The sequence below is a fragment of the Crocodylus siamensis genome, chromosome 8 (assembly GCF_052110815.1).
Source record: "Crocodylus siamensis isolate JL-2025a chromosome 8, ASM5211081v1, whole genome shotgun sequence".
NCBI lineage: Eukaryota > Metazoa > Chordata > Crocodylia > Crocodylidae > Crocodylus > Crocodylus siamensis.
The window spans coordinates 63323678-63351370 of NC_143402.1; the positions used below are offsets into that span (position 1 = coordinate 63323678).

At 40.1% G+C, this 27693-nt stretch overlaps 1 protein-coding gene and 1 long non-coding RNA gene across 2 annotated transcripts in view; both read right to left on the reverse strand.

Moving 5' to 3' along the window:
• Window positions 1-20981, reverse strand: part of FOXK2 (forkhead box K2) — an 88796-nt gene extending 67815 nt beyond the window's left edge. The window contains exons 1-3 of the mRNA XM_090059097.1: window positions 20617-20981; window positions 20398-20526; window positions 18842-18967 (exon numbers count right to left, since the gene is read on the reverse strand). Of these exons, the coding sequence (XP_089915223.1) occupies window positions 18842-18967; window positions 20398-20526; window positions 20617-20813 (452 nt within the window). The 5' untranslated portion in view covers window positions 20814-20981. The remainder of the gene's footprint in view (window positions 1-18841; window positions 18968-20397; window positions 20527-20616) is intronic.
• LOC149858859 (uncharacterized) lies at window positions 1242-18835 on the reverse strand. Its single transcript, XR_016443730.1, has 3 exons — window positions 18277-18835; window positions 17780-18156; window positions 1242-13932 (listed from the first exon to the last, which is right to left on the reverse strand). It is a non-coding gene; the product is annotated as an uncharacterized LOC149858859 (long non-coding RNA).
• Window positions 20982-27693: the final 6712 nt, after the last annotated feature.

A 27693-nucleotide genomic window follows, 5' to 3' on the forward strand; every position in this document is an offset into this window, starting at 1 on the left:
TCAACAGTAAGTTCCTTTAATGCTATGCTGATAATAACACCAAACAACAAAGTCTACTTGTGAAAACTCTGATTTTAACCAAACAGTACATATTTTCTGCCACTCCATTTCTCATTTGAAAGAAATTCATCTCCTTCCTCCATATATAATAGGAGGAGGCCACATGACAGCAGACCTCACCCTACCCTGTTTGTGATTTACCATTCAACTTTACAAAAAGGACAGGTAAGTCGCACACCTTGCACTAAACTCATCAGGGCACTATGCTGGGTCTCCACATGTGCAGGGACAGAAATACCTATCAGGTATACATAACCTGGTCCTGGCCTAACAACACGACATAAGTAATCACAGCCTTCAGGTGAAGGGTCGGGGATCCTTTTCACCCTGCATAGCCATACCGCCTGGCTCGAGGCTAGGAGTGGGACTGTGGATTTGGGCCACAGAAGCAAATCTTCTGAGGTGCTGAGTATCTATGACCCCCACTGAAGCTAACTGGAGTTCAAAGTAAACCCCACTAATTTGGCCCCCTTTGCTGAACAGATTAATGTTGTCTAATCCACACTGAAATATTACAGCACCACCTGTTAGTCTCATGGAAATTAAGGTCAACAATTCCATTACATATCCCTATTTTCAGTGTTTATGATTTACATATGAAATTTCAGTCAGTTCTGGATAGGGGTCAGATCTCAATGTAAATTTTTTTAATCAGCCAAGCACATTTTAAATAACTGTTTATAAATTACAGTAATTCTTCACCCACTGGAAGATAATTATATTCTTACATGTAATGGGTGTAATTACATAATATTTTCATAGGTACTTATTAATGTAGGCATGTACTATTCTCTCTGTTGCGAGGAAAGTAATTTAATTACATGAGGCTGAGGATTTCCGTCATGAATTTTTACTGAGTGCATGTGCTCTACTGAGTGCATGTGCTCTACAGTAGGACAACATAAGATACACTTTTCTAAATGTACAGACTTCCCATCAACACAGCACAATAGTAGCTGGATCAATACTCTGTGGAATAAGTGTCCCTAAAAGTACTCATCGACACAACTGACATTAACAGCTCACCAAACCATTATGTTCCATAAATAATCCTTTATTATACATATCTTGCATGCTTCCACTTTTAATAACCAAAAAAAAAAAATCAAAGCTGACGTGCAACATTATTTAAGTAACAACACACCCACCCACCCACCCAATCAAATTTCAAAACAGCTCGTACCTGTGCTACTGCATGTCTGTTAATTATAATGGAATTTAGATTCTTTAATTCAGTTGTATGCATAATTGTTTACAACACTGAAACCATAGTCTTATGGTTGCTTAAAAGCGAGAGATTATTTTGGTCAAAAGTAAGATTTTTTTTAAAGTTATGGATGTAATTCTAAATAGAGCAATAAAAAAAAAGGGGGGGGGGGTTGGTGGGAGAATGCTCCTTGGATGTGTACGAACCTTGCCATGTACAAATTGAAACCTCTATTGGATGTAAATGCTGCTGCAACTAGAAATCTGGTGAAATTAAGATATAGTCTTATTCCAGACTACATAGCTTAAGAACACAGGACAGTTCCCCTCTAAAAACTAGAGGTCCTGCCTTCAAAGACAGAGATTTAAGATTTAAATTTAAAACAGCAAGAAAATCTTCAAACGTGAGACCATTTAAAACATACTTAAAAATCTCCCCCAAAATAAGGGAGGCTCCTCTAGCTTGCCTGACTGCTCCTTTCCCTGTGGTTTTGGAAGGTGGGGGAAGAGGAATTTATCCCTGATTCTCTATTTCATGCTTCTGTACTGACATGCACAGTATTGAAACAATTACAGGACTGTAGGTCAAGGAGAATAATGAGCTAAACTTAAATGTTACACTTTGCTAAGTATGTAGATCAGAACTAATTAGCTGTCTTGCTATGTAAAGTTAATAAGATTTAACATTCAGTACTAAGTCATATGATATTGCCAAGAACACCAGCAAGGTTTTTTCTCTGCTGTACTTTACAACCTTGTGCGCACTCCCATCCAGTAAAGGGAAATCCAGACCCATTATTGCAGCCAACACAAATGTCTGCAGTTGGTTTACAAACCATGTTACCCAAGATGCTCTGGGTTCCCAAGCTGCTTATGGAGGTTGCAACGTGCAGGGCAATAATCTCCGATTAACCCACACCATGCAGCACTGGGCCAGTCAATAAGGGGCATGGACACGTCTGCTTCATCCTTGGGGCACCATCTCAGCAGCTTGCTGTTCAAACTGCACTTTGAGCCCCCCTGCTCGCAGAAAACCTGCCAGCTTTGCAGCTGCAGGGAAACATGTGCTTTCAAGATGACATCATCAGCAGTGCCTGGGCAGTGACCTAGGCAGAGCTGTGTTTGTAAACACTGCCAAAGGCCCCAGGGGTGGGGCAGGGAGAACAGCCCGCACCTGAGCATACGGCACATTCACATCAATGCAGCACGGTGCAGCTGCCCAGCTCACCCCTTCAGAGGCAATAATGTGGCTTCTTAGGGATTACTAAAGTTTCTAGTGCAAGAAATCATGTGATGCAGCAGAGTCAAGGGCAAGTTAAAGAGCGACTGTCAGTCTGAAATCTAGTTGTCCCCCTCAGATCTTAAAAGAGTTGAACTCATTTCCAGCCTGGCACCACCCCAAATTTCTATGCCAAATTTGGTTGTTTTAGAATCACCTTGTCCTATTTAAAGAAAAACAACAACAAAACAAGCAAACAAAACATTTTCCCTGTTGTTGCCGTGCGAAAGACCCACGTGCACAAGAAGGGAGAAATGGCTATGTAAAAGAAACACTGAAATGAGCCACAGCCAGAAGGTAAATCAAAAGCACAGAGTAAAGCAAGGTAACCTGAACAAAATGAGACAAGTAGCATCATGATCTCTGAACTGTTAGAATAAGAGTAGATTAATAAATTTACGAAGAGGTTAATATAAAAATCAGACGACAGCCCTCCCCATCAGAGAATAATAATAACAGTAGTAGTGGTAGTAGTAATAATAATAATAATAATAATTGTATTCATAAGGTAGTTCCAAAATCTCTCTCTCTGGAAACACTGATGTTTCCAATTAAGATGTACTTTTTCTTCTGTAGAGTTCTTTATTACTTTTGTAGCTCACCTGTAACAGGGATTAAAGTATTCTTTGCCATTTTATTTTGATGTCTATTTTACTGTTGAAGTTTTAACATTTAAATTGAGGGCAGATGATTCAGGGGTATTGTTATCAGGTATGTTTTGCATTTTTACAGGGTGGGCACACAAACACCCACCATTTCACATTTTGGCAAAGACTATATTTGTCATGATTAATTCCTTGGGGGGGAAAAAAACAAAAACTGTGAACCTTTCAGTTTCTGTTCATGAAAAAGTTTTCTTTTTAATTCCTGTCAACTTGCAGGAGCATAACTCTTCTATTTTTATTTCCTTAAAAAGAAATAAGCAAATAAAAACAAACCCATCCATATCTGACCTTTTCTCAATCTGATGTTTTGCTACATTTCTATGCTGTTATTAAAAGCTAAGTCTTTTCCACTGGCAAACAACTGTCATCAAAATACTGTGCAGTTATTGTCTTTGAATTGAAATTATAACTCATTATTTTTCACTGTAAGAATCAGCCAAGTTAATCTATTGTGATAACACTGAACATGTATACTGATTTTTTTTTAAGTAAGAAGAACTTTAAGACTATTCAGAGTAACTTTTACAAATATCCATATATCTGGAACTTGAATAACATGACAAAGTTGTGGTATGAGAATTAAAAGCAGCTGTTATTTCTCCATGAAACCCTGAGGAGATACTTCCTCTAAGGAACAGTAACCACTATCACATGACAAAGGTCTTAATCTCTCATAATTTCAACCCATATTGAGTTCCAGTATTTTAGCAGAATTCCTTTTTGTCATACCTTTCTTATCTAATGACAAAAGTAAACTAAACCTTGTAAAAAAAGGACCTAACAAAGCTGCCCGATCCCATCACTTAGGAGGGACCCTGACAGACAATTGAAGCAGGTGGTTGTAGCAGTTTTTAAGTCTAATCTCCACTTGAAATTTGTACTAGTATAATATGTCACAGGCACATTGTTTTTAAACTAACATAGTTATACAAGTACAAGCCCTAGAATAGATATTATACGTGCATAAAAGTGCTTTGTTCCATAGTAGTTCTGTTTTTATAAACCATTTTTACCTCCCCATCAGGAAGATTATACTGTAATACAAGTAGTAGGCATTATACAACTCCCTAGCATAGGCGAGGTCCACATTTCCTTAAAAGTTAATGGTTAAAAGAAAAACTAAAGAAGGTGAAGCCCTCTGCATACAGCTAAGTTGAGGCAAAAAGTATCTGTAATGTTTTTTCAGTGGATGCATGAAAGGAAATAGAGTGCTAAACAAAGACCCTCAAAAATTTCAGGAAAACTGATCATGAAAGGTCATCTGGGAAAGGCTTATTTTCAAACCAATTACTGAGCCCTTGCTCAGTTGACCATTGAAGATCTACGTAACAAATCTAAGTTGTGGAATTTGATCTGTCAACAAAAGGACTAGTTGTGGCATCTAAATTATTTTTGGTATAACCAATAACCAGGTCAGAGCAAGGTGATTGTAAAAAAGGATTAGACTTTGCAAATACTGGATATTTACACAACTCACAAAAAACACTTCACACATGAAAAAGTGTTGAAGGCACTCCTAATCTTTCAATACCTGTTAATTAAAAATGCATATCACGGTAAGACAACCAGATTCAAGAACTGAACAAGTAACAGAAATCAAATGCGGCTGAAATCAACAGAGAAGTAATCATGACAGAAAAGTGTCCAAATACAAGGAACGCTAGCTAATGTATGCAACAACCATCACTGTTTCACAAATGTGTATTGCTCTTAGCAGTAATGCAAACAACAGAAGCAAAATACATTAAGGAACATACAGCTAGCTGGAGGTCAAGGTTCCACTGGAATGGAGAAATAGGGTTTCTTAATACATTTCATACAGCAAGATTCTACATATTAGTTTGTGACAGATATAAAATGAACGAGCAGAGAATTTAAAGAGAATGCAGCTAAGAGCAACATACCCATCACAACAATGGAATTAGAGATTGCCAATGTTAGAATAATTAAAACAAAAATACAAATCTGTTTCTTATTTTTGTGTCTACCATGATCCTATCTAGAGCCATCAACACCAGGGTGTGCCTGTATAAAGATAAATCATTCAGTAAAGGCTGAAATAGTACAACAGGAAGTCCCATATTACTTGAGTTGAACAGTTTTCTATAAATGCAGATAAAACAAAAAGGGTATAGTTTCTCTATGGAACAAGAAGCAGGAGAGATGATTAAATTATTTGATGAAGTGTTTAACAGCCTGAGATATAAAATACTACTCTGAAAGAAATCCCAGCGTGCTGCCAAATAAATACATCACAAAGTCTCCTTATCGCCAAGTAATAACACGTAAAAGCAAAATGTAACCAGTTCCAGACACTATAATTAAAACAGACAAGTTAAGGGTTTGTATTAGGTTAAGAAAAAAAAAAGTTAAACAGCAGGGTCTCTCAAGGTTCTATATAAGGTCTTATGTTTAACATATATTAAGGGACCTAGAAAGGGGGGGTTGATAGTGAGGTGGTAAAATCTGCAAGTAACAGAGCTCTTCAGATTAGTCAAAACCAGAGAGAACCAAGAGGAATTTTGGATACCTAAACAAGATATGCAAATGGACAACACAGTGGCAAATGAAATTCAAAGTCAATAATGAAAAGTAATTCATACTGAAAGGATGAAAATTAAAAGTATTCTTACATCATCCAGTATCCTAAGGAACCTGTGCATCATTGCAGACAGCTTGATGAAAACCTCAGTTTTTTGGACACTTACTGCAAATTGAGCAAATAAGATGTGAGGCTATGTAAAGAGGGATGGTGAGTAATACAAAAACATTATATTTCCTTTATGGAAATCAATGATGCACTCTTATCTGGAATACAACATGCATTAGTCACCCCTGTCTCAAACAACATAATGAAATCATAGCGGATTCAGAGAAGAGAAATAAGTGATCAAAGGCATGAAAGAATCCTCATTTAAAGAAAGCAGAAAAAGACTGACTTTTTGCCTTAAAAAGAGGATTAGAGAGAGAACAACAAGTATCAAAAAGAAAGCACACTGGGAGCATGTTGTTTTTCAATTAAATTTCATTTAAGTTAAATTTTAAGTTAAATTGAAATTAAACCTTTTCAATTAAATTAAAAGGTGAGAAATTCAAAACTGATAAAAGGTAATAGTTTTTCCACACAACAACGGGTTAAACCATGGAAACTGTTGTCACAGGAAGTTGTTGAGAGCACAGTAACATTAGGGAATAAAGGGATCAGATGGTTATCAAGATGGCTATCATAATGAAAGGTAACGAATTCTGTAGCTTCAAAGTTTAAGCCAGTCATTGCTTACGTGATAACTTCTCTGAAGCAGAGACCAACGTTTTGTTGTGAATATACAGTGCCTGGCACAATGGGATTGTTTTTGGTTCAGGATTGGGATTTCTAGGTGCTATTGTAATAAAAGATGTTATAGACCAAGATGATACTGAGGGACAGTGGAAGGGAGGAATAAGAGACAAAAATCTTGCCACTGCAAGTTTCTTAAACCTTCCTCTGAAGCATTTGGTACTGGGTACTATTAGAGCCAGAATACAAGAAAAGATAGACCTTGGGTCTGATCCAGTATATGGCAATTCTTATGTTCCTGTGTAGATTCAAAATGTGAATAAGGCCATCAAATATAAAGGCAATTGTGGGAGATCAGCTGAGGGAAAACCACGGCTAAACTTCAAAATGCAAGCTGAGTAGTCTGACAAGTCCAATTCAATACAAAAGATGCAAAACTTTGGACCTCTGACATGCTTTCGATGGGAATACATTAAAAAATTTCCATTTGGGACAAATTCTTTATTTGCAGTAGACCAAAGCTGTATGATCCAGATCTATAAAAAAAACTTGACAGGGTAGAAGCCATGATAGACAGTTTTCTCCCCAAGTCAGAAGATTACATAATGATCTGAGGCAGACTAAAGTGCAGAACCATAACATTAGAAGTAATAAATAAATGCCAAAACATGCTGCATGCAACTACTTACAAAAGATACACACAGTCAGACACAAAGCCGTTTGAGCAACACTGGGGGGGCGGGGGAAGACTGGACAATTGTAAACACTTCAAAATGTAGAGATCTTTCAGAGATTCACAGATACTGTAACACACTTTGTTTGCCACAATTAAGTACTCTACTCAGGTGGCTGTTTGAGGACCATGCACAGTGATGACTGGCAAGACAAAAAAAATTGGGAACTACTACAGAAGCACCAATGCCAAAATACTCTGAGATGAGAAAAAGTGCTGTGACATGAATACCCCACAGTTTATCATTACTGGAAGGTGAAGAATGTTAAATTCAACTATCTCTGTCAATGTAATGTTTCTACCATCTTCAAAGTCATACATGATAACCACTGTGCAGGTCAATTTTGTAGGAAAAATGGAAAAATCAAAACCAAAAAGAACTGTTATGTGAACATCCACAATGTCACTCATTTTCTAAAGTACTACTTCCTCTGCGCACATCACTAAAAGCTGAAACACCAGGAGCAACAAATGCGAATTCCAAGCATCAACCCAATCTCAGCAGTCAAAGAGGCCATAGCTACAGGGACTGTTCAAGAACACAAAGTAATTGTGTGACCAGAGATAGTAATTACTGAGAGAGGTCCAATAATTTTTTTTTTTTAATTAAATCAAATCAGAATAATCTTCACATCTCACAAGGGGTTCAAGTAGCCTTCTCCGATCTCGATCCAACACAGCTCTATTTGTTCATTTCTAACTGAACGAATCTGTAGTTGTCATTTTGGTTGGTTTTATTTTATTTGCATTTGATTTTCTAGAATGAAGGAAGATGCAACAAAAGCTACTTAAGTCAGTGGATGATGACCCCTGTTGTGGCTGAAGCCAGAATGGAGCCACTCTAATTAAAAGTACCCCGAACCCCCAAGATTATGTGTATAAACAACCAAAGATTACTTTCTTATCATTGCCCATATTCATTAAAGCCCCCTTCCAACAGGAACTGCCCTCCTGGAAAGAAATAAAACTGAACAGAAGATTCTCTTAAGGTTGTTATCTTTTAGACATTTCCCTTCTTTGTAATACAATAATTTAAATAATCTTGGCCAATGCACTCTTATAATGTATCAGTAAATTAATTTAAGTCAAGTGCCCACTTTGCTCAGAATATACATAGATATTTAAGTTACTCATTTTCCACTGTGTGCACTGTGGAAAATAAATATGAATTGGAAGCCTTAATTTAAAAGGTATTTCTGAGGAAATGGAAAACAAAAAGGATATCTGTACTGCATATCTACTTACTTTTTGACGTTTGTTGCTTGATATTGCTAACTGCCTAGTATCAAAAGATCTGTGTGTCACCTGAACTGAAAGTCTTACTACTTGCAAGTATCAAAAATTATAATGTTTCCCCTGCTTCAAGTACAGACATTTAAAATGGAAAGAGAAGCCAATTTTCACTACGCTTTTCCAAGTAGAAACATTCTTCCAAGGCATTTGCCCTTGTGCCCCCCCCCCCCCCCCAATATATGTTGTGAAATAAGATGGAAGGTAAATAAAAGCTGCTACAAAAACACCACTGTTTGACCAAGGAAACCATAAGGCACTCTGCAGTTCCAGGAACAAGTATAATTTGTCATGCCAACATGCATTACTAAACTGGCGATTATTGTACTACCTGAACTTTTCAAGAGGACTCCCAGTACAGTCCAATATATAGCACCGATGCTCTCAAATAACCACTGCTACTGGGCATTTCCTCATATAATGATGGTTGGCACTCTTAGCAGTGTTTAAAAATTCTGAACAGTGGTCTCCATCTGGGGAAGGATTATTTTTCCCGCAGGATCCAAACAAAAGTGGGCTTCTACTTTATCTAACAAACTGCATTCTGTTATGGAAGACCAAATTCATCCCCGGTATAAAAGGCAAATTGATCAGTTTAAAAAATGACTTTATGTATTTATTTTGTCATGCCTCTAATACATCATAAGCATTTTCCCAGAAGAATGCTTCTCATAAAATGACTTGAAAATTCAGTCTTCCTGAAATTAAACTTCTTTTGTGCTATTAACAACAGAGAGATTCGAAACTACTTTCCATTGAGGCTTTTGTAGATCTTACAGTTAAAACAATGCAAATATATCGTTTGGTTTTGGCACAGAGTCTTGTCCTGTTCCCACCTTTGTTCTTATAGAGCTTTAAAAGTGGGCATGTTAATTTAGGGCCAAAATGACTGATCCTTGGATACTGATATGTTGTCTCAATGCAAAACTATCACCTTGGGAAGTGCATTCATTCATTTCTAAAGTAATTTAAGATTAGGTCATCCCTTTGTTATACAACATATGACCTAAAAACATAGCTATTAAGTCAAAAGGCTTGGGCAGGCTCTCTCATCATTTATGCAGTTTTGATTAAACCCAAACCCAAACGCTAACCAAGTACGAACCTAATGGCAAAATTAGGGGTGAATGAGCAGAGCATCAGCCCAGGTACCAATTTAGAGGGGAAGCCAGAAGGGGGGGGTCCCCAGGGAGGCCATAGCACAGCAGAAGTATCCAGGGTCTCAGAGTCTCTGCCTAGGGCACCAAAATTGCTAGTTATGTCTTCGTACAAACCTGTGAGTGCACTTACTATAATTAAACAGAGACTCGTCTTTTGATTTCATCCACCCTCCTCATTGTATTTTCATAATTTATATCCCTGAAGAACAGACATAAACATAGTACTCTATACCGTTCATGAGCGAAAGATCACAAACACTAATCATTTGTCAAAAACACCTCCAGTATTCTATATTAGATAATTACTTCCCTTACAAAAAAGGGGCAAACAATTACCTCCCCAAAGCAGAATTGCAATGGCATCTCTTCAGCCAGGTTTTACTAAATAAAACAAAGAACAAAACCCAATCGCATCATGTTCACAGAGACATATAACACCATTCAACAGGTAGCGTAGCTTATTCTTTTCTGTGAACCAGGTGTCTGAAGTCAGCAAGAACCCTATACAGAGAACTGGACAGCAGGAATTCACTCATTTCAGTTCCTTTCTGGTTAACCAAAATGGCACTGACAAAAGGAAAGGTATACACTATGCCAGAAGTGCACAATTTATGGCACAGGCAGCCTGTGGCATGTGGCAGACCAGGGAGGGGCCAGGAAGCAGAAAGTAAGGCAGCAAAATTGGACAGGGAGCACAGGGCTGGGAGCAGAAAGCAGAGAAGGCAGGGAGCACAGGGCTGGGAGCAGAAAGCAGAGTAGCAGATCAGGCAGGGGAAAGGGATCAAACTGGTATCTGGGGAGGATACAGGATTAATTTGTGGCATGGCTGCCAAAAAGGCTGGCCTCCAACAGACTATGTAGCAAGAGCATTTTCATTTATAAGACGTTCTAGGCTTGTTGTCTAAGCTGCCTGACTCTTGATAATGGGATTTGAATACTGCAATAACCCTCTTTATGGGATTTTAGCTTCACTGTAACAGGAAAACATTTCAGAACAAGGCATACCACTACTAAGGGGGGAGTTGTATTTTGGAAATTATTTTGCAACTTTAAACTAATGATCAAGATCTATCTGCTTGGCATTCCCTTCAGTAGAAGCTGCTTTTAAACTCTGAAAATGTCCATTAGATCTCACTACTAAACTATTGTGTGTGTGCACATGGGGTGGAGAGGAAGTGGGAAGAGAAAGAGGCAAAGAAAATATGTTGTTCAGCACAGAAGGGTTACTTAACCTTACATTTCTTGCCTCACCAAGAGCTCTCACCTCCTGGTTTCTATAGAGACAATAAAACAAATCTTTCATTACTGTCTCAAATACCTGAAATCTGTGCAACTTATGAGGCATGAGATGTTAAGAGTACCTTCAGTGAACCAGGAAGTCACAAAGGATTTCAAGGGACAGGAATAAAGTAACTTTTATGAAATTAGCCAAAACATTTCTCTATTACATGCTGACAGCCTAGTCTCTAAAACCTGTGAGCATTTCACTCTTCATTCATAATGCTCAGAGAAAAAGTACACTAGATTTCCTAAGGTGTATCATTTTAAAATCAGATCCTTAATATCACATTATATTTCTATTACGTTAACTTGCCACTGAAAGTTAAAGTAAATGTCATTTAATTGATGACAACAATTTAACGCAATTTCCTATGTTACTGCTATAGCTCTTCACAAAAACAACTGGGAATGAACTGAAGGTCTAGAGTTATTTCAGTCTGAGAGAAATATTAAATAAACTTGTCCTTAGAAGTATTATAAATCACCCTAAGAATGGAGTGACAGAAAATACAGATCATTGGAAGAGTTTCTAAACAAAATACATTAAAGTTTTCCATTGGATATTAACATTTCTTTAGCTATGGAGCCCAATCATCACTATATAGATTTTAAACAAGGGGAAAATATTGCCAGGCCAAAAGGTAAGGGTAATAAATACAACTTCAAAATACAGTACTTATGAAATACGGTGATCTGAAAGTCAAATTCCCATGTAAATAAGTTTGTCTTCATTTAGATTGCAGGTATCAAGTATATCCAAATTTAAATCCAGCCAGAATGCTTACATTGCAAAGATTCAGTAGTTCTATGGCTACACAGAAGGCAGGGCAGAAGTAATGCAACATTAAAAAAAAATGTTTGTGTGACTACTGTTCTGTATTTCAACTGAAAGCCAATACGTAAGAAATGGAAAAAGATGCCATCCTTCAACATGATCTGTAGCCATGCACCCAGATTTAATGTTGTTGGGAAGGTAGTCAACATCTTTACTCAACTGGCCATTTGCCCATGCCTCTTTTGGACTTAATATACTGGTAGAACAGCAGCAGAGCAAGCTTTTGCAACTGTTTTTCTTCCCTTTTACTTGAGCTCATACTTTAACTTGCTTTTTGCATGATTCACTGGACAAGACCACTGCCCTCCAAAATCAGCTACTGAAGTGTACAACTATTTCTCATCTTCTAGAGGGATAGTCCCTGCATGCTGCAATACTGCAAAAACAAAAAAGGAGCAATGTTTACTTTTCCCTTCACAATTTCCAATTCCCTTCAACTCCCAAGTGCATATGTCACAACAGGAATAAAATTTTTTTTTTAAGATATCATTGGTAATTATATGCACTGTACCATATTCAGATACTATGTACTAACAGAACCACAATTTGTTGCTTAACTAACAAATGCACCAACCGAAAAATCTATGTGTATGTAATTTTAAGCTATTCTTATTAATACAAACGTATCAAGTCTGTACTTATAATTAGTAAAATTTGGGGAGATCAGACTGGCAGTCAGTACTTAAACATGACACAGGAACAAGTTCCCTGCCAAAAATCTCTCGTTAATGTGCACTGAAGCTGCTCTTGTATGTTTGGCTCCAGAATGTGACTGACCACACTGAGCTGAATCCTTCTTGGTCTGTGATGCCAAAGTTAAGTTGGAGAAAGAGCTTAAAGAAATGTCTGTCTTCTCAGCTAGCCCAATTCAATAGCTGGAATTGCATTAATGAACATGAGGCAGCCAGGAGGAAACTGAAAGGCACAAAGGTGGGGGAGGGTGGAGAGAGAGGGGATCATGGGAAGTGCTAAAACTTTTCTTCTCAGAGGGCAGTTCCAAAACAAATGCTGTTCCCTTCTGCTCATTTAAAAAAAAATAAATCAGCAGTTTAACACTTAAATAGTTATACAAACAGGAGATCTTTCAGTTACTGTATTTCAAAAGTAGCAACAGAACAATTAATTTAAAAAACAAAGAATTTGTTCAATTACAACAGGTAAACTAAAATGGTTTTTAAAACTGCATATTTTGTGTGTCCTCGACAAGAGCCTGACCCTGCTCCCAAACAAGTCAATAAGCAGAGAAAAGCTTTGACTGAGTTAATTGGTGCAGGATCAAGATCTGAAGCCTGAGTGTGGTTGACAGATTAAAGTTCTTGGCCACTTAGCTCGCAGATATTATCAAACTCATTTGACAAGCATAAACTGAACACACACTCAATTCACTATTCTGAAATAACAACAAGTTTGAAGGCTACTTATAACCAGTAACTACATAAAAAAAAAACTTGCAAAACATGCTAAGACTCTATTGAGTTTCAATAATAACGGTGTGCATTCCAAGCTGGTGTCCTATTTACTGCCCTGTTTATAAATAATTGATAGATTCATAAAGCATTATATTAGTTTCCACTACTTGGAAGACCAAAATGAGAGATCAAAATAGTTAACAATGAAATATATCTAAATAAATCTATGACATAATATCTGACCTGTTCTCTTATTTTCTGGAAAAGAACAATACAGCCTAAATGCCTCTTTGTACTGATAGCCTGTTCAAATACATCTTGTCCATAGCTGCAGGAGATTAACAAAATGTTTACGAATATGTTAGTGTGTTAATCCAGACTATAGGAAGCAAAACATAATTCTCAAACATATCTCAGATTATCTCCTAATAGCGTGGTTTAATTGTTTCTCTTTTCCATCAGAGAACCATGTTTAACAACAGTGTCAGTCACCTCTGGTTTCCAGACTCCCATCATGAAACAATCCACTCCACATGCTTTATTAAATGTTAACATACCACAGTGAAATTTTAGTTAGTGAATTTTAATTGGCTGATCAACAATTAACATGGGCTTTTATTCTACAGCTTACAATAAGTTTTCCATTAAAAAAAAAAATCCTCACAGCAAAACCAGATGGGACCAAAAATGTCAGAGCACCGTTAAGCAAGCGCTTGATTCTCCTCCTGTTGGTCAGTCTGAAAATAAATGAGAATAATCATTAACGATTAGATTTGTGAAGGTCGCAGAAATAGTAATACAAATATGGTATTATTAACACAGGAGTTATATTTGGAAAAGTATTTAGCAACAGAACGTCACTTGACCATTTCTGTTTCCAATTCCTGGATTATGAAAATTGGTAACATTTCATTTTTATGTCTCATGTGCAATACTTTTTGCCATATTAGTATATATTTGCAATATTTCTTTTCAATATAATTCCTTAGTTTAGCATATAAAGTAGCAATGAATTTAACTATGAAAGTTAAGGTATACTAAATATCTTATTTTGCTGTAAGAACAAAAATGTAGTCTCGCATTCACTTCAGAAGTTACAGTAGGAAAATAGTGGTAGATGATATAAGTAAACATTTCCTAATATAAAATATTAACACAATAAGCTAAAAAAGGAAACTGGTTACATCAGTTCATTCGAGTTCAAGTAAGGATTTCCATATTAGGCACTGGCAATGCTGCGGCTGAAAGCATGCTGGCAAAAACTGTCAGTTTTGGAAAAATCTACTTGTCTGTGGTGAGGAGGTGGCAATTCTTTGTGAACTGATTTTTTTTTAATGATTTTAAACCACATGTAATATATGTGGCTAAAAAGATACCCTTCCATATTTGAACCAAAAACATGTTACTATTCTGAATATACCCAAAGTGACAAGAGGTGCTCAACTCATAGCTCTACATGCAGCTTGAGTAATCAGGTTCTATAGAGAAATTCTTTTAAGCCAAAACAATTTACTCATCTCCCTACAAGTCCACTATCCAGCAGCAGAGGAGAGGTCCTCTGTGGTTGCTACTGCAGCCTCAGGGTGGACCTTTCCTCATCACTTGTTCTATAACACAGGGTGAAAGGGGTGAAGAAGGTACCCTGAAAAGTAGTCATGGGTCCTCAACTGAATCATCTGTGTGAAGAGGTACTCATATGCCACACAAGCTCCTCCAAACTTCATCAGAACTGCAGTGGTTCCACTAGCAAACCTTATCTACACTGAGCATTCTAGGAAAATCTCCTATATCACATTAGAAGGGCTATCAGCATTTTAAACACGTCTTCTCAACTCTTCTACAGGAAGGTGGGATAATTTCAGAAAATCCTCGCTGCAGACACTGACAAAAAGTCGTCTAGAACTGAAAAACAGAATGTAAGATTTGCCCTTAGGAAGTAGTGTGAACTATTCCCATTCATCTCAGAACATTAAGTCTAAAGACTTTAACACTGCATTACAGTTTTCATTTCTTAGGTCCAGGAATCTCCAACTCATCCCATTCAAGTATTTAAAAACCTGTGCATATATGTGGTGGCTACTAATCTTCAGTTTAATGAACTTCATTTTAGTAGTCTTATACAGGGGTATCAAATTCTTGACTCCTTGTCACATCTGGACTGTGAAGTTCCTCGCATGCTAGATCCAGATTCACCTCCAATGATAATGGCATGAGTAGTGGCATTCACCACTGTGGGTTCCTTAGCCACAAAGATTAATACACCTCTTGCTAACTCCTCCATCACCAACATGTGCCCCTGCATACAGAAGCCTGTTGGGAATTCATCGATGGACCTGCCCCTGGACCTGTTCGCTCCACCCCTGAAGTCCTGGGCCCCTCTTGGACCCCTGCAGGCCAGATGACATGGCTCCATGTGCTGGGACCAGCCCGTGGTCCACATTTTTTACATCCCTGCTCTACTGGATGTGTTCTCATAGTCCAAACTTGGTTTAAACCATTGTAAACTGACCAGTTTGGATACTGTTTTCCAGCCCTCCAAACAAAAGTCTCCTTGGGAAGAAGAGTATACTCTAGTACACAGTATGTCTTGGAAGGACCCACAACTGTCAGGAAAACTCTTTAGCAACAACCATTTTTAAAGGAGGTACTGTTATGTCCAACTTCAACACACAACAGGGCCCAGAAACATATTGTTGTAATAGTATTACTGTCACTACATGAGCAGTAGCAATAATGAGGACTAATTCACTTCACTTCACAAATTTAGTTTTACCCTAATGAAAAACTCAATTACTGTGGCACTGACAAGAAGGGGGTCACTGAATAAACTGATTGTTCATTTATACTGTTTAGACAAAATAAGTCTTTATAAATATGAAGACAGGAGACATGCTTCTCTATGCATCATACACTCACCTAACTTTATGCTGTAGGTTTAATCCCAGAAATGCTAGCTTCTCATCTCAATGGGTTTTTTGTCATTGAAGTCTATCCTGATTTACCAGAGATCCAGGAAGAGCTTTGAAGACTTCACCTCACATTGTATGTGCTTCAAAGTCTTTGCCCCTGCTTCTACCTCTGGCCTGTCATAGTGCTGTTTTGTGACTTGCCAGTTGCACGCAAGGGTCTGAAGTGTTGATTTGGGGAATCCCTGGTAAACAGTTTTCTGCAAATGCATCAGACTGAATTTGGTGGCCCATGAGATCTTTTTCAGCCCTATGTACCAATTGTTCAAAAGGTTGCATTAAAATTATTTGTTTACAAATATTAATTAGCTAAGTAAGGGTATGTGGAAAACAAACTGCAGTATAACTGCTAAACATACCAGTACTTTAAGTAAGTACATGTCACTTCACTATGAGAGCAATAAATTAATATTTCCTGGGAACTGAATTCTTAGACCTTTCAAACAAACCAAAAAGAAAAACAATATCCTGAAGAGGTAAAGGATCAACCTTTTCAAGTGAAACAAACTGTTTTTTGCTAAGCTGAGAAAGACTCTCACCACCATCTTTGCTATAACTCACTTAGTGATTAGAGTACTAACTTCAGATTCAGGAAACTCAGATTTAATTCCCTGCCCTGAGAGACCTTGCCTCTCTAACTTTGGGCAGCACATTTGCTTTTCATATTTGTTTCCCCATCTATAAAATAGGGTTAATAGTACTATGCTACCTCAACAAGCATACTACAAGGAAAAATACATTGCAGATTGTGAAGAAATACAAACACTCAGGTAACAGCAGTCTACATATCTTAAACGGTATCACTTGTAGACACTATATTTGGCCATGCAAGTGATCCATGCACACATTCTTCAGTAGTGTCAGTGTCTTAAACAATTCTTGTTCCATAATAAAAAAGCTTGTATTTCCAATTTTCTAGTTCTTAACTGCTATTTATTCATTTTACATCCTCAAGTGTACATATATCTAGAAACCTGGCTTATTTTTAACAATATATGTATTTAGCATGTGTCTTCAGAGTAAACTAATGTTAATCCCAACATGCATCTTCACATAAATGAGATTTACTAGATTTCACCAGACTACCATATACTTGCCTAATCCTTGATTGTGAAAAAAGCTTAATTGATGTTAAACCACTCTGCACAGAATTTTGGACATACTAGAACAGCAGTCTCAAATAGTGGCAAAAGGGCAGATGCAATAGCGGCTTGGTTAAGATCAGCCAACGCCCCAGCCCTCTCAAAACACTCCTCAGCACTACAGAGTTATATTTCAGAGCAGTGCACTGTCTTGACACAAGCCAGCCCTGAAACAGGAAGCAGCAAAGCTGCCTTAGTAGATACTGCAGGCAAACTAACTAAGCTCTGCCTCCCAGGAGAGCTACTTGTCCAGAACAGAATCATTCAAATGTGGCTATGCTACTTCTGAACTTAGCATATACAGAGTTTGCTTGGGTGTCTCTACAATATACCCAACCACAGAGACTACCAGGGAGGTATGCTACGCATGGTGCTGAGGAAGGCTGGCTGTGGGATCAAAAAGAGAGATCAAAAAGAAGGAAAACTCAGCATTAGGAGGACATAAAACAAAGTAATCCATAAAAAAATTCACTTACCCATGCTAGATCAGTTCCCAAACATCCACTTCAGATCCTAGCTACTTTCTAAGCTAGAGTTCTGTCACACTTTAAAAACTGCCATCTTGAAGAAAGTATCTGAGTTTGTCACCTTCCTCTAGCTTGCCATTTGCTTTAATTTTACCTAACGGACTTGTAAATATGCTTCTGTATCACAGGAAGAATTGCTTCCAGAACCCCCGTATGCTCACCTGTCAAAAATCAAAGGGAGAAGAGTTAGCAAAGTCACAAAGAGTAACAGTAGAAAATGAGATTCAGACAAACATGCTGCATGCCTTACATACTTCACCATATTAGCGAGGGGTTTGGACACACCATGCAATGCCAATGTAATGTCCTAGGCTCCCAGTGTCCCCCTGCACACATTAAAAAATATATTTTTTAAAAAGATCAGATAACTAAGATGTGGACCAAATAATTCAGTAACAGTGTTGTGGATAAATGAAACCTAAATAAAGAGTAATGGACAATCATACCTATTTGAGGCTCCTTTGATCTCAACTGTGAATGCCTCAGTTATTGGTGGTACTGCAGTAAAAGAAATCAGCAGTCGATTGATGGTGTAGTTGCCTCCATGAGCACGGCACTATTTTTAGATAGGTTAACAAGTCACTTTGTATGTCACATCACTCAAAAAGCCAACAATGAAATATTTTTCCTTTGAGCAAAATGAACTGCGTGTGCAACAGTCCTTTTTGTCTACAGACTGCATTCAGTTAAAAAGTAACAAGACCTACAAACTATTTCACTGTAAAATATCTGTAGGATATGCTATATTTATGTCTGAGAATGTTATGTGCAATTACAGAAAGCAGAAAGTAGACAAGCAGGTTTGCTGTGTGCTTCCCTACATTTTTCCAACTTTCCCAAACCATCTCTGAGGTTCTCCCAGCACCTGAGCCATCCATAGCATACAAGTTGTTTTTAAACAACAAATAACCACATGAATGATGAACTTCTAATAAACAAAATTAAAAGTGATGAAAATCAACACAAAATATTTTCAGACATAAGACATGTAGGAATAACACTGTCACTAACGTGTCATCTGTCTCTGCTGACAAGCAGTCATCTGACAAATCCCTCTCTTCTTTCACAGTTACAATTCTCACATCTTCAGGTCCAGAACAAGTAGATTCTTTAGACAGCTGGTCATCGTTGCCATATCTACATCATAAAAATACCTATTGTTATTGAACAATTACTTCTACATTAAATCTCTTTGTGCATGTCAAAAGGACACATTCAACTTTGAAATGCCATTTAACACGTTATATTTACCAGATAACATGAGTAGACCCAACAGACTTTTATGCACATCCTGAGTTTTCCTTTTTTCCTTTCTTTTTTTTTTTTATTATTAAAATGAGTTGCAGATGCTCCTGTAGAGAGGCTCTCTAAACATTTATTAAGAAAACAGTACTATATAAAAAAATTAAGCTTTTACCACCCATCACCTTTAGCACCTATACATAATAATATTTAATTTAATCCTAAAAAATTATTAGGAAGCTCTATAATCTGGATGAAAAATTAGTGCAGAAAAATGGAAGACTATCAGGAACAATGATCCCCACACACCCATCTGCACAAGAACATAATCAAATAATTTTAAAGTCCCAAATTGATGGTATCTCACCCCGCTCAAAATTAAATGCATTTACGGTGTAAGAACAGAAATTCTGGAAGTAGTGTGGTCATTTGGAAGGATTCTACCACATGTGGTGGATGGGACCCAGAATTAAACTGTTTTGGAAAGTTGGAGACATGGTGAGGGAAATAACAGGATACCAATTAAGAGATAGCCTTTTAGAGTTTATATTGAACCTTCCTGAGAACTCTGCAACATGCAAGTGTCACAGGGAATTGATTATTCGTCTTCTAGTGGCTGCAACAACTACAGTTGCAAAAAATCTGACAGAGAAGTGACACCCCTAACATCACCGACCAGTTTAAAAAAAACTTTGGGAAGTTTTAGTAAATGGAAAAGTTGTCCTACCATGTCAGTGTTTTACAGGAGAAACGTTTACTTGGCAATCCGATGGAAATTTTTGGACTCTGCTAAAAATGCATCTTCTCCTGCCTCCAAACCAGAAAATATGAGAAACATTTTTGAATTGCAAAGTGCAAGTTTTATGAATTAACACTTAGGAATTAATTTGGAATTAATTTGAGGGTAGAGATGAGTGGAAGATAGTGGGATTTGTAGTACTATGTGAAGTTTAGGGGAAGCAGAGAGAGCAAATTACTATACAGATGGAGAAATAAAAAAAATTATTGATAGAGGCACTAGGGAGCTGTCAGAGAGCAGTCGGGAGGTGAAAGGAGCACAAGACTCCTATGGATATTAATTTGGGTTGTGGCAGCGCTGTCGGTGGGAGATCAGCATCTGTTTTCATGTATATTTTGGTGGGTTGGACGCACTTCTGAACGTAGGATGTGTTATTTTGTACACTGGATTTGTTATTTTAAACATTGGATTCAGTAATAAATAAAGTTAAAGAAAAGACAAAGAAAACAGTGGTCTGGGGTAGGATTAAAGACAGATAAAAAACCTTTTTTGCGTTACCATCACGCAGAGAGAGACCCTCACTCACGTTCCGTCAGCTGCTATTAAAGAAGTGTCCTCGGGCAGGGGAGATCTTCCCTCCTTCACAGCGATCCTTCTCACGCCCTCGGGCAGCGCGCACGTCGACTTTTTCAACAGGGGGTCGTAGTTGTCGTACCTGTGTTACAGGAACAGGTGCAGGATTAGACCCACTGAGAAAAGCCTGGGTTTGCTTCACGCAAACAAACCATGGGGAAGGATCACTTACAAGTCCAGCAAAAACCCCGCGACTTCGGCGTCGTTTCTGAAATCCAACTTCTCCTTCAGGGTGAGCCACCGGTCGATGTGGTTCCCCACGTAGATCCTCGTCTTCCCCCGTCGCCTGTCCAGGCTTTGCTTCCTCTTCTTCTTCTCCAGGAAGGACAGCACGGGCGGCCGCCCGCACCGCTTGGCTGGCACCGACATCCCGAGCGGAGGAGCAGCCGGCGCGAGGGGGGCGGTTAGGGACACCCGATGTCACAGGTCGCGAGCTCAAGCGCGACGCAAACCAGACGCCGAGGGACCGCACACAACCCCTCACCCCTCGAAGCCACCCGCCGAGCTCAGGTAAACACGGGCACGTGACCACGCCGAGCCCGGCGCACGCCGATGACGTGCGGGGCGGGGCCGCTCGTCCGGCAACCCCCGGGCTCCGCGCGCCTGCGCGTCACCGCCCCATGCGGTGTGAAGCCCGCAGTACTCAGACCGCTGTCCAATGGCGGGTGGGCTGCCTTGACTCCCTTGAGAGCTCTACCCTTGTATTTGGATTAAATGCTTGATGCTGGGGAGTGCTGCGCCCCTGCTCGCTGTGTCGGAAGAGGCTTCAGTGCTCAGTGGACTGGTCTTCTGTGCCTTGGCACCTTGCGGCAAAACCTGTGCTAATGCGCTACTGTGTGGTAGCAATAGCCTGCTGTGCGTTAAGCGTCACAAAAAGTCCCCCTTCGCTACTGCACATTGGTGCTGACAATCCCTTTATCTCAGGGGTGGGCAAAATGGGGCAGCCCGCTAGGCCATTCTGTCTGGCCCACGCAGCCCCTAAAATTTTAGAAAATTAGTATTTACCTGCCCCTAGCTGTGCCCTCCACCCAAAAGCCTGCCCCTGCTCTATCTAGTATGACAGAGGTACTAAACTTAATGCTCAGTAGCAAAGGTGCGTTAATGCATGTGCACACGCAGTCCCAGATGCTCTGGTCCCAGAAGCAGCTCAGTCTGAATTACAAGGGTTAACGATTAGCAAAGGGCGTTGAAATGCGTAGGCCAGTGATCACACCCAATGCTCATAAGGTGACCCGAGGAAAGAACAACGGTCACAGATCATGACTGAGTTTCCCTGGTCCCTCCTGAACTGGCCAAGAGATCCTAATCTCAGCGGAGCAGATGGAAATAGAAATCTGAACCTAAACTCTATCATCTGACCCCAGCAGTCTTTCCCGCCCACGTGCAGGGGGGCTGGACCGATGATCGGTAAGGTCCCTTCCAGCCCCTAACAACTATGAAACTATGAAAACTCTTCCGCACAAAGGCAGAGGGGTGGGAGTCTGGAGCTTGTCCCGAAACCTGAACACTGATTCTGAGGGCCCTAAGATCTGACTATGTCTGTGTATTCTCTGCTGTCTGTGGCTGTTCTTGTTAATATTGCCTGATTGGTAACATCACAATAAACCTGTGCACAGTTCAAAGGGACTTGCTTTGGCTTCTCTTGTATGTGTCTGGGTAAAATAAAAGCCCCCAGACACATCTGGGTGTTACATTGATATAGCATATTTACTTGCACACCCTACCACATGCATACCTTTCCCCAAAATACAGCCCTCCAAAATTGGGGTGTGTTGTAGGCAGGAAAGCTGATTTTTTTTTGATGGAATTGACTTATGGAGGAATAGAAATATGGAGACACTGCAGCGGGATTGCTACCATTCATCGCTCACACCAGCTTCTGGGAGGGAGATGATGGAGATGACCCTTCAGTCACAGCTACAGTGTTATCCCTCTCACAACCACAGCAATCAGCATCTTGCAGTCAGCATTCAGCCAAAACTGGAAAAATCTCTTTTAATTCTGCCTTCCCATAACAAGGTATGGTCTTATTTGGGGACGTGATATACAAGAAAATACTGTATAACTGTAAGAAAATAAGGGACTAATTTGGAATAAAAATTCCACAAGAAATCTATTTAAAGCCTTACACTTCTTTGCCAGTTAGATTAAACCTACAAGCAAAATAAGATCACAAAGTTGGATTGTTAATGGCAAATTTGATCTACTCTGAGCAAGAACAAATCATTTTGAAATAAAGTCTGGCAGACATGACCAAGTAATCAAGACTGATACAGAATTAATAAGCATAAGTCAATGCTTTAACTGGATTTTTAAACATCAAAGAGCTTAATTTTTTTAAATGTCTACAGAACCAAAGTAAATTGCTTGAGCAACACGCCTTCCACATCCCGGTGTATCCTGAAAAAACAAACATACAAAAATACAATACCGCTTTTTGAACAAGAAAAAGCCATTGGGGTATAAGCAACTCTGAAAATTATAGGACTGCAGTTGTCTGAATAATAAGCTTTATACATAAAGCCCAAGTACTGGATGTGGTACGATTAAAAATCATTCTTTAAGAATATAAAAATATCCTTATACCAGAATATTTTCCTCCATACACATCAAGCTGTCTCTAGGAAGCCTTTCTTAGAAGGAAAATGTAAGGTAGCAGGCACAGATCTTAGAAACACTTTGCAAAAAGAATCAGGAAAACATTTTCATTCCTCAGTCCCCATACAAAAACTAAGTTGTGAAGCATATGAAAATAGAAGGGCTGCTGCTGAGGTTTTAATAGTTAAAAACAGCTGATTTTTTTTGTGCAGGTTGTGAGTTACAGTATTTTTTCTGGCAAAATCACCTCTACTGAAACAGGTTAAGTGTGTATCTATCTTTCAAGAGCATTCCTATGAAAGCTAGATAAACCCCTAGTGAACACAAACTGGGTCAGTTTCTTCATGCAGAAGCAACAAAATTGACAGAGTATAGCTATTGACACAAAGTCTCTATTTTCCTACATATGTGGTCACACAGAAACTCTGTTAACATTTGGTTAGCCACCATTTTTTCAGTTGGATAAGGTTTTCAAAAAGCATAGGTGAATTAGCAGCTCAAATTCCACTTTTTTCAATAATTAAACGAGGTACTTAGAAATCTAAGTTGTCTAAAAGATTAGCAAAGAAAAATAAACAAACAAACAAAAAACCCATTGCTTAAAATGCGCTGATCAATACTAAGTGCATTACAAAAGTTTATCCCAACTTGTTATAGATTTTTAGATGTATTTTAAAATTACCTATGAAGTAACACAGCAAGTAATCAAATATTGCTTGTTTTACTTATATGGGTACTTCCAACAAAGTCTGCAGCACTATTGAAATAAGCATAGACTAACCAAGTAAGTCAGACAAGCTTAACATCTCTAGGTTTAACTTACTTTATTTGGAAAGCATTTCAGCATACACCAAGTATTTTAATAACAACAACTCTACGAAGATCAGCTGGCATCAACAGTCAACTTAGGGGGAGGATCCAAAGGGAGTGCAGTGGCATGGACACATCACTTTCAATCAATGGGGATGTAAAGGATCATCCAGGGACATTTTTTTTACGCCCCCAAATTGTGTAAGAATGTGCCCTCGCCCTTTCCCCGCATGCTCAATGGCACCTCTCCTCCTCCAGAAAGTAACCTTTTTTGGGCAAAAGTGTCAATTACTTTGGGAAAGCCTGGCATACTTTCAGGAATATATAACCATATTTTCACAAACATAAGAGGACCCCTAATAATTAGATTCTATATGCAGAATTTTTATAAATGTAATACATTTTTCCAGGCATATAATCTAAATCAAGAAGATTTGCATTCAATTAGTAGTCCCCCTCCCATGATTACAGCACTGAAAATAAACCCTGGGGCTCAGACAGTCCACTTGTCATTTACACGTTTTGCCTGCTTTTGCAATGCATATTTTCAACACATCATAGAATCCAGTGGTTTAAGCAAGAAACACGATACACTAGAGCACATTATACTGATTATTTAGTGATAGAGATGCAATAGTGATATTTTTTGGGTACAAACATATGTCTATAGAGATAAGGTTATATATATCTACACTCCTCATATCACACTACAAAAGAAAACCTTCACCCATCACAAAAAAACTGCACCCGTGCACCTGGACACCTGTGCAAAGGCCTGCTGGCCACCTGAACCTGTTAAAATATCCTCAACATAAGCAATACACACAAACCAAACAAGCACATCCTGTTCCCTCAGACCAGGCAACACTTCCCTTCCTTCTCTGCCCATTGTGAGGTCACATACTCAGTTCAAATGTCCTCTTTGTCATTGTCGTCACTCCAGCTCCCACTGGAGGACCCACTGCCGCTGTCGCTGTTGCTATCCTCATTTCCGCTCGTCCCTTCCTCTTCTTCGCTGCCACCGCCAGCCTTTTCACTTGAGGGACGCTGGATGATCCTGCCACATGTCCATGCCAGATGGCTTTGGCCACGTCCTCTCCATCCTCCACTACCAATTTCTGGTAGTAGGTCCGGAGTTCGCTCAGAACCATTTTCATGCAGCCCGCTACCTCTGTGTCCATTTGCCTGTACAACAGGAGGTTCCTGGCCTTCCACAGGGCACTCCTGACTGTGAAAGACCAGAAGATACTCACCCAGCGCGGCCTATTGATTGTGAGCCCAGGACTAACCTGAACGAAGTCTCCATGCTACAGCGGGAACTGCCGGTGCACACCAGATCCTCTTTAACACCTCACTGGGTGAAGCAGATGGGTGGGTCACAGTGGTGGGAGCAATATCTGAGGTCGAGCCAGGGTCCCGAGAGGGGAGAGAAAAGGGAAGACAGGGGAGGAGGCCCACACCCTGCCAGGGTCTGAAGCTGTGGGGATGAATACGAGGCTGGTAGGCTTTTTGGGAACTCAGAGGAATCCTTAGACAAGAGAGGAGAGAGAAAGGAAGCGAAGGAAATGGGTGCCCTCTGCTTTGACTACAAGGTTCTTTTTCATTTGAACATTTAATTAAACACCACTGCCATCTAATCAAGCAGATACTGTGGCAACTAAAGTGGAAACGATGGGAGGTGTGGGTGTTTCTTTTTCCCTGACCTGGTCCCCCCTTTTTTTTCTTCTTCGCATTGGGAGTGGATGTGATCTCTGCCAGCACCCTAGTACCCTGGACACAACAGGAATCAATTAAGAAGAGGAAAAGAGGGGCGGATGCTCCCTTCCAAGGAGCCCTACTTCGATTAACCACCTCCAGTCAGAAATTAAGCTGGGTTGGCAATCTGAGTGAAGGCGAGAGCCAGCTCTAACATTTGAGTGAACATGGGCCAAGCAAGGGAAGTTGCCTTTACTCTGTCAACAAAAGAAAAAGAAAAAAAGGATCCGACCAGTCCCAATAACTTTTCTTTCCAGTTTTCTTTCATTACATTTGCCATTTTCTGTTTTATTCGTTGGCACGAAGATCCAGGTGCGAGCCAGTGATCGGCGGGGATTGGGGTGGTAACACCAACAACAACACCAACACTTCCCTCACTCTTCCTTCCATCTTTAATAACCATCAAGCAAAAAAAAAAAGTCATGGCAGGAGGGAACATATGAGAGAAAGAGAGGGGAGTCACCCTGATCTAGCTGGGAGAGGGCACTGTGTGCGGCAGAGGGCCAGTGAACCTCCGTCAGGTGCAAGGGCACACGCTCTTCTGAAGGGGCTACCCAACATTGATGCAGGAGGAAATCTGGCCGCAGAGCTGGCTCCCCCTTTTCCATACCTCTTTGGTGCAGATTCAGATCCAGAGGAGGTGTTGGATTGTCTCGATGGCTCCGTAGCAGTTGAGCCATGGGCAGCTTGGTCATCCCAACTGCTCCTCTCTATCTCTCCGGGCGCTCACTGGAAAAGCTTGTTGGGCTATGAGTCAGTTCAGGTCCTTGTGAAATTTGCGCAGATCCTAGTGCTGGATGCGTTCCCAAACGCACTGGCAAACATCACCCAGGAGCAGGTCCATGGGCAACATGGTGTCCCTTGGTCTCACCATCTCCTGCATCTTTCTGTGGTCTCTCATGGTCCCTCGGCCTGCGCTCTTCAGGCCTTACACACTGCAGCACTGCATCAGGGTCTAAAACAATGACAGTGCACCCATGATTAATGGTCTATGGTTTCTGGGGTGGATTTCATAGATTTCATAGACATTAGGGCTGGAAGGGACCTCGGGAGATCATCGAGTCCAGCCCCCTGCCCAAAGGGCAGGAAGTCAGCTGGGGTCATTGGATCCCAGCAAGATAAGCATCCAATTTACTCTTGAAGGTGTTCAATGTAGGTGCTTGAACCACCTCCGCTGGCAGACTGTTCCAGACCTTGGGGGCTCGGACAGCAAAGAAATTCTTATGTCCAGCCTGAAACGGTCTTGCAGGAGTTTGTGACTGTTCGACCTCGTCATCCCTTGCGGCGCTCTGGTGAACAGATGTTCCCCCAGATCCTGGTGGTCACCCCTGATAAACTTATAGGTGGCCATCAGATCACCCCTGAGCCTGCGCTTTTCCAGGCTAAAGAGTCCCATGGCTCTCAGCCTGTCATCGTAAGATCTGTTTTCTTGACCTCTGATCATGGACGTGGCTCTCCTCTGGACTCTCTCAAGCTTCTCCACATCCTTTTTGAATTGTGGAGCCCAAAACTGGACGCAGTACTCCAGCTGCGGCCTCACCAAGGCCGAGTACAAGGGGAGAATGACGTGCCGGGATTTGCTCGAGAAGCATCTATGGATGCAAGCCAGCGTTTTGGTCGCTTTACTAGCCGCAGCATCGCATTGCAGGCTCATGTTCATCTTGTGGTCAATGATGACCCCCAAGTCTCTTTCTTCTGTAGTGCTAACCAACGTAGCACTGCCGAGCCTGTAAGGGTGCTGTAGGTTTTTCCTCCCCAGGTGGAGAACCTTGCATTTTTCGGTGTTAAACACCATGAGGTTCTCATCTGCCCATTTGCTGAGCTTGTCCAGGTCAGCCTGGATCACCCGCCTGTCCTTTGGCGTGGATGCTTTGCCCCAAAGTTTGGTGTCATCAGCGAACTTGGCCAGGCCACTCCTGACTCCAATGTCCACATCGTTAATGAAGATGTTGAACAGGATGGGTCCCAGGACAGAGCCTTGAGGGACCCCACTGGTCACAGGGCACCACAATGAGTGACTGCCATCAATTACAACCCTCTGGGTCCGACCACGGAGCCAATTTCCCAGCCAGTGGATCGTGGTGGA